The 8175-nt window shown below is 39.9% G+C and overlaps 1 protein-coding gene across 1 annotated transcript; it reads right to left on the bottom strand.

The window, feature by feature from the left end:
• Positions 1-667: 667 nt before the first annotated feature.
• Positions 668-4436, bottom strand: LOC127558719 (small proline-rich protein 4-like). The gene is made up of 2 exons (XM_051991990.1): positions 4363-4436; positions 668-1432 (listed from the first exon to the last, which is right to left on the bottom strand). Exon 2 carries the CDS (start codon positions 1411-1413, stop codon positions 1135-1137), a length of 279 nt encoding a protein of 92 aa, XP_051847950.1. The 5' UTR covers positions 1414-1432; positions 4363-4436; the 3' UTR covers positions 668-1134.
• Positions 4437-8175: the final 3739 nt, after the last annotated feature.

The following is an 8175-nucleotide window of genomic DNA, read 5'->3' on the forward strand; positions in this document are numbered from 1 at the left end:
TCTGGGTTACTTTCGAATTTTTGTGCATTTTCTGTCAGATTTATTGGCAGAGTGAATACAGAACTGGTTTGGAGTCAAGAAGACTTGAGTTCAAGGTCATATTATTATACTGACTGTAGTGATCCTGGATAAATCTTGGACCTTCTCAGTGCCTTGGCAACTCTCTAAAGTTATATATTGCCGATGGGAGGAGTTAATCTGAAAATGGTAGGAGTTATTATTTATCTGGCACTCCTTATAACATACAATTCTTTTTTTTAAATTTTTACAAGCCCTGTGTATAAGAAATACTAGTTCAATCCACTGCACTCCCTGTAGCAGCACTTGTTCTAGCCTTATTCATTAACACAGATAGATGCATTGTGACACTTCCCTATCTCCCAAATCACACACCCATAGAGATCCCATTCTCCCATCAGGGTCCTCTTTGTTTCTCAACACACACACATCTTCCCCACCAATAGCTTCTAAATTCCTAATCCCTGTGGAGGCCCTCCCCAACATAACATACCCTTCCCACTCTCAACACATATCCTTCCTCTCTCCTTCATAGACACTCCCTGTAGTATTCCCTTCGCCTCCAACATACTCATTCTTTCTCTCCCCCAGGTTCACACAAGAATGGTGTAAAGAATATAGGGTGAGGAACAGGCCAGGTGACAGGTAGTAACATGTGACATCAGTTTTATTGGGAGGCAAAGGTCAGGGAAGCAAGGATGCTGTGGGTTGGAGTAGGGATAGGGAGCCCTCTGGAGCATTTGTATATTAGATCTTCCATCTCCCCATCAGGGCAATGGAATTTGAGACTGACCAAACCATTCTGCTCTCTGAGCTGGGCTATTTGAGCCTGGGTTGTGACAGTGAGCAGAAGAGGGAAAGGAGAAGATGGTGAAAGTCAAGCTGAGTCAGCTCTCCTCTTCCTAGTCAGAGCTCAGTGTCTCAAAGAATATGGAGTAAGCAGATTTACTGTCCCACCTGGGGCTTAGGCAGGGCTGGGGCCAAAGTAGGGAAACCTGTTGGAACCACTGGCTTCCTAGTACAGGGAATGGGAGGGTCTAAAGGAAATAGGAGGATGAGGAATCTCTGCAAGGATGGTTCCCACAGAGAGGGCATAGGTGTGGGTTCCAGTGCTCTTTACTTCTGTTTGGGCTGCTGGGCTGGAGGGCACTTCTGTTGAGCTGGTGGGCACTTCTGCTGGGCTGGCGGGCACTTCTGCTGGGCTGGTGGGCACTTCTGCTGGTCTGGTACCACTGTGCCCTTAGGTGGGCATGGGTTTTTGGTTTCAGGAGCACAGGGATCTTTTGTTTTAGGAGCACATGGCTCCTGGCACTTGACCGGAGGTGGCTGGCAAGGTTGTTTCACCTGCTGCTGCTGAGGCTGCTGGGAGGGGCATTGCTGCTGCTGGGATGACATTGTTCTCTAATGGGATGAGCTTGAAAGAAATAAGGACACAGGTAACGTTAGCCACTATCCCAGAACCCATTGGAAAGACAGAATCATAGTGTCCTGCTATTATAAAAGTATTAGCCCACTTACCTACCCCTCATTTTAGATGATTTTTAGATTAGATTTTTAGAGGCACTGAAGCACAAAGCAAGAAAATGACTTGCCAAAAATCATAGTCAGTGGCAGAACCAGACCTTGAACCCAGGTCTTTGGATTTCAATTCCTATAATCATTTTTCAACTACAACTAGTTGCTTCCTACACATTTGCATGTGTACTTGCAACCTACTTCCCAGGTTGTTACAAAAATCAAATGAGTCAATATGTGTAAAGCACTTTGCAAACCATAGAGCATTATATAAATGCTAGCTATTATTATTAAAGGGCACCTAGCTAGGTGGCACAGTGGATAGAGTGCCAGGCTTAGAGTTCAAATCCGGCCTCAGACACTTAAAAGATGTGTGATCTGGGCAAGTCACTTAACCCTATCTGTCTCAATTTCCTCATCTATAAAATGAGTTGGAGAAGGAAATGGCAAACCAGTCCAGTGTATTTGCCAAGAAGATCCCCAAAGGAGTCACAAAGAGTCAACTCTGACAGATGATTGAAGAAGAACAAATTATTATTAAATCTGAAAAAAATAGGTTAGAGATTATTTCATCCAATACTCTCATGTTTCCGATGAGGATTGTGGAGGTGAGCTAATTTTCCCAAGACTACACAAGAAGAGCCAGAATCCAAAAACAAATCTTTTGTCTCCAATGCCAGCACAGTTTCCACTTTACTCTGTTCAAAAATAATGTTTCACACTACTCTTATTGGGTGGTGAATGGTTAATGGTTAATCCAGTCATGGTGCCTAATTCAGGACCCTCTTCTTCTCTTCTTCCCAGCATGGCTGCCTTAAAATGTGATGTATTCCCTAACCCTAGGAATTCTCAAGCACAGATATCACCAGGAATATTGTTAGAGAATCCTATTCACAAAGAGGTTAAACTAGATGGCCTCTAAGGTCCATTCCAATTCTGAGTTCCTGTCTTTCTTCTTCTGAGGTTCCTGTCTGTCTTTCAGCTAGGTGCTTACTCAGCGTAGGTAGCTAGATGGCACAATGGATCCAGCATTGGATTGAGTCAGAAAGACCTGATTTAAATTCTGCCTCAGATATTTGTCAGCTGTCTGACCCTGGACAAGGTACTGCACTCTCTCAGGCTCATTTTTTCTGGTCTGCAATGAGTATCATCATAGCATCCATCTCACAAGGTTTTTCTTTTTCTTTTTTTCCTGAGGCAATTAGGGTCAAGTGACTTGCCCAGGGTCACACAGCTAGGAAGTGTTAAGTATGGGAGACCAGATTTGAACTCAGCCCTGCCTGACTTCAGGGCTGATGCTCTATCCACTGTGCCACCTAGCTGCCCCAAGGGTTTTCTAAAAATCATTTATTGTAAAAATGATAATGTATTTAAAGTGCTTTATAAAGCTTAAAGTACTATATATATGCTAACTATTATTATCAGGATCCTAAAATTTTGATCTCTTGGTTTGGGACTTTTTTTTGGAGGAGGGAGAAATAGAGAAAAATACTTCACTCTATCACAAAGTCTCATCTTCTTGAGTTCAAATCTACTCTCAGATACTTAGTATCTGGGAAAATCACTTAACTCTGTTTACTTCAGTGTCCCCCTCTGTAAAATGAGCTGAATAAGGAGATAGCAAATCACTCCAAAATTGTTAGGTAAAATACCCTCAAATGAAGTCATAAAGATGGACACAACTGAATAACAGCAAGAGAGAAATAGTGCATGAGGATTTACAAGTCCTGGGGACTGGTCCTGGACCTGCTCCTAACTCACTCACTCTGTGACTTTAGGCAGACAGTCTGTGATAGACCCTCAGAGCTGGAAAAGATTTCAGATATCATCTAGTCCAACCTTAGCAAGAATTCTTCCATGTAAGATTTGTGTTTTGTTTTGTTTTTAGGCAATTAGGACAATGTGATTTGTCCCATGAGTGTTAAGTATCTGAGACCAATTTAAACTCCCGAATCCAGGACCAGTGCTCCATCCATGGCACAACCTAGCTTCCCCCGCCCTCTATAAGTTGCCAATCAAATAGAGAACCAGTTTCTTCATGAAGACCTAGAATAAAGAAGAATCCAACACCTCTACAACTAATTTTCCCCTGTATGTCCAATAGAGATAATTATATCATCCATGTTTAATGCTTAAAGAAGCTGTGAGTAGCAATAAGATCACGCATCTGAAGGTGCTTTGAGAAACCAAAGCATGTTTCAAGGTATTACAAGGAAGTAATATTATTATTATCAGGAGCCTGAAACTTTGATGTCATGGTTTGGGGCTTTTTTTTGGAGGAGGGAGAAATAGGGAGAAATACTCCACTCTGTCACAAAGTGCTATTTTCCTGAGTTCAAATCCTGGGATTTGGGAGCCAATATATCTGATTTCTAAATCCCCCTTCTATCCTACATTTAGTCTTAGAGACAACTGTTTAAGCTAGAAGATATTATAAGCATCATTCAATCTAATCACTTTACAGATGAGGAGGTGGACACGTCCAGAAAAAAAGTGACTTGTCCAGAAAGACACAGCAAGGATGTGCATTGGGCTACAAGATCTACAAAGTGTCTTTCATCTGCACCATTCTCTGCCTCCATGGTTCTATGGGTGAGGTGCAGGACACTGAAGCATCCTGTCTAGCTATGGGCCAGCATCCTTAATCCCAAAGCCCTTTTCCCCAAACAGGAAATTACCAAGGCAAATATAATCCAAATTAAATAATTAGCCCTCAGACCACTATTTCTAGAATAGTCAAGAGACTTAAAGATATTCTCAGTTATCCTGAATCACAGAAAAATATAAAATCAACAAGAGTTGACTTGAGAGGCCCCAACCCTGACTTACCTAAAGCAGCAGGTAGGATGAGCAAGGAAGAATCAGGGAGCAGATTGCTCAGCTCCAGACCTGGGGAAGCTTTATACAGTCCCCCCAACTGCCTCGGGGCATTGGCATGGCCCATGACTACCACGTCCCCATGAGTACCTTGCCAGTTTCTCCCACCTGCACTTCCTCCAGGGACTAGTTTTTCTAGACTATTTTGATGGAAACCACCCACTAGGTGCTTTTAGCATACTTGATCCTTCTCCACCTAAACACATCTGGTGAGATAGTCCCAGGGTGGGGGGACCTGGAGGAGGAGAAAAATGAAGTGAGGGAGCTTCTAAGTCATAGTAATAGCTTATATCCATATAGCATTTTGTGCTTATTACTAATAATAATAGCTAATTTTCATGTAATGCTTGAAGGATTGCAAACTGCTTTAAAAATATATAGCATTTTGGGTTCGAGTCTGCTACTAATAAATAACTTCTATATGGTGTTTAAAAGTTTGTAAAGTACTTTATAAATATTATCTGATTTTATCCTCACAGCATCCTTATTATTATCCCCACTTTAAAGATAAAGAACTTGGTTCTTCTCTACCTAAACATATCTGGTGAGATAGTCTCAGAGTGGGGGATCTGGAAGAAGAGAAAAATGAAGTGGGGTCAGGGGAAGCTTTTAAATCATAGTAATAACATCCCTATAATACTAATAATACTAGTTAACTTTCATATAGTTCTTAAAGTTTTGTAAAGTGCTTTATAAATATGTAACACTTTGTTCTTAATGCTAATAATAATAGCTAGCTTTCATATAGTGCTTAAAGTATTATAAAATACTTTATAAATATGGAACACTTTATACTTAATCGTAATAATAATAACTTATATAGTGCTTAGAAGTTTTCAAAGTGTTTGACAAAATTTTTTGTGCTTAACACTAATAATGATTAATAGAGATAGTAGTAGACAGAGATTAAAGGTCTTTTACAGGATCACACAGCCAGCAAATGTCTGAGGTCACATTTGAACATCAGATACAGTACTGTCTACTATGACACCTCCCTGCCTACAAAGTACTTTACCAATATTGTTTCTTTTTTTTTGAAAGAGAAGTTAAATGAGGTTTTTTTGTGTTTTTTATTATAACTTTTTATTTACAAGATAAATGCACGGGTAATTTTTCAGCATTACCAATTTTGTTTTAATTGAGCTTCACAGAAGGCCTGTAAGAGAGGAGATAGGAAAAATGCTATTATTCCCTTTTTACATATGAGCAAACAGGCTCAGAAAATTCAGTTCAAGGGGACAGATTTGCATTATTTACCTATTGAGTGGGAAGATATATAGATGAAATAAATTATGATCTTTACCTTTACTGTAGAAGGAAGGTTGGAGAAATGAGATGATTTCTCATCAAAGGTATCACAGCTAGAAAATTATAAAAAGATTCAAACCCAGACCTTCCACTCCCAAACTATTTTGGAAGTTCTGTAACTGCTGTGGACATAGGCAATGTAAAAGAAGCCCTGACTGGTTCTTCCATAATGTAGTTATTATTACATGTGCCTTATACTGGAAAGGCCCCAGTTAATACCCAAGCAGGAACAAGTCTCATGGTTTCATTTTCCTCAAGTATACAATGAAGATATTAATAAGAGTTTTAAGGATCAAAGGAAATAATATTTGTAAGGCACTTAGCATAGTACCTGGCACATTTTAGTCGCTTAGTCATTTTTCAGTCATGCTCAACTCTTTGTAATCCCATTTGGGGTTTTCTTGGCAGAGACACTGGAGTGATTTGCCATTTCCTTCTCCAGCTTATTTTACAGATAAGGAAACTGAGACAAACAGAGGTAAATGATTTGCCCAAGATCACACATCTTGGAAGTTTCCGGGGGCTGATTTGAAGGCAGAAGGAGGAGTCTTTCTATCTCCAGGTCTGATTCTCTATCCACTGTGTCACCTAGCTGCCCCCTCCCAGCACATAATAGACACTATATAGACAGATTCCTTCCCCTCAAGCTAGGCTCTGCCTGGCATAAATAGTCCAGCTCGATGGAGCAAAGTCCAGAAGATGCCCTGTACAGGGGAGACCCTAGATTTCTTTTACAATTAGGAAGGAAGGAATTGCTATCATCTTAATCTCTTGATAATCAACCTATCGATCTGAATCATAAAGAACTGCTAAATGTTAGAGATGAACAGAGATCATCCAGACTACCCTGCTCATTTCAGAGGTAAGGAAGCTGAGATGCAAGTCATTTAACCCCAGTTACCGTAATTTAAAAAAAAAAAAAAAAAAAAAAAGAGGCAGAGAGACAGGATCATACAGGAATTTTCAAGGATGGAATTGGAAGAAAGGAGAGGGGAAAAGTGAGAATGAGGGGGAAGATTGAGGATGAGAAGAAAGGGAACAAATATTTATTAAGCACCAATGTGCCTTAAGTGTTAATTAATTTTAAAATATTATGTCACACAGTGGATAGAGTCCTGGCTATAGGGTCAGGAAGACATGAATTCAAATACAACCTCAGATGTTTATTTGCTATGTGACCCTAGGCAGGTCATTTGACCCCATTACCTAAAAAAAAAAATACAATATGTCATTTGATTTTCCCGACAACCCTGGGAAATAGATGCTATTATTATCCCCATTTTAAAGTTGAAGAAACTGAGATAGAGATTAAAGGACTTCCCTAAGGTTACACAAATTTTAAGTCTCAAGCTGAACTTGAATTCAAGTTTTCAAAGTCTAAACCCAGAGCTCTATCAACAAGCATTCCATCCACTATACTGTTGGGCACTGAATATGTTGGGGTCATAGCCACTACCCCCCTTCCCTGCCATTAGGACTGGAAATTGGGTTTTTTATAAAGAGCCAGAAAAAACTTTGAAGCTCTAACCATCTTCACATATCATTGTGACACAATGAAGAATAGAAAAGAAAAACAATATCCAGGTTCCCACCACTCTGACTCCATCCTTGTCCAAAACTATCCTGGGAATAGAATTATATTATCTCACCTCCTGCCTAAAAACCTAAGTTATGCCCTCATTATAGTCCCCATCCAAGAATGGTCCTTCTCCGGTGTCTGACAAAGCCTGAGCCACAATCTCCAAGTTGTAAATACAAGTTAATTTCTCTCTCTCTCTCTCTCTCTCTCTCTCTCTCTCTCTCTCTCTCTCTCTCTCTCTCTCTGTCTCTCTCTCTTCTTTCTCCTCTCTCTTTCTCTTCTTTCTCTCTCAAAGATAATAACAACCGCAAAATGTTAAGTAATTGCATTTTCAGCTTCTGTATCCTGCTTGTAAACCCTAAATTAGCCAAAAACCCTATATGAGTTCTCTGCCTCAGTTCCTCTGGGTCAAATGCTTTGGACAAGAGTTCCATTTCGGTCAGCTAGTATAAACTTTCCACATTAAAAATTAAAAACCAATCTCTGTCTGCCTCAGTTTCTCTGGCATTACAATACCATCTTGCCTCCTTTCATAGAATAAGTTAGTAACAGAGTCAGAATAAGGATCTAAGTCTTCTGCAGGCCATTTGTTATTTCTTAAAAGGATTTGGTGTCCATTGTTTCATGTGCTCCTCAGAAGACATGATGTAGCCACTAGACAGTGGCTGGAATGTTGGACTTGTAATTAGGAAGATCCAAATTCAGATCCAGCCTCAAACATTCCTGGTTAAGTCATTTAACCTCTGCCTGTCTCATTTACTTCCACTGTAAAATGAGGATATTAATAACATTTATGAAGTTATGAAGATTTCTTTCAGCCTCAGTTTCCTCATCTATAAAATGGGAATCAAGTGAGATAACATTTAGTGTTTTACAGA

The sequence above is a fragment of the Antechinus flavipes genome, chromosome 4, assembly GCF_016432865.1.
Source record: "Antechinus flavipes isolate AdamAnt ecotype Samford, QLD, Australia chromosome 4, AdamAnt_v2, whole genome shotgun sequence".
In the NCBI taxonomy this organism is placed as follows: domain Eukaryota; kingdom Metazoa; phylum Chordata; class Mammalia; order Dasyuromorphia; family Dasyuridae; genus Antechinus; species Antechinus flavipes.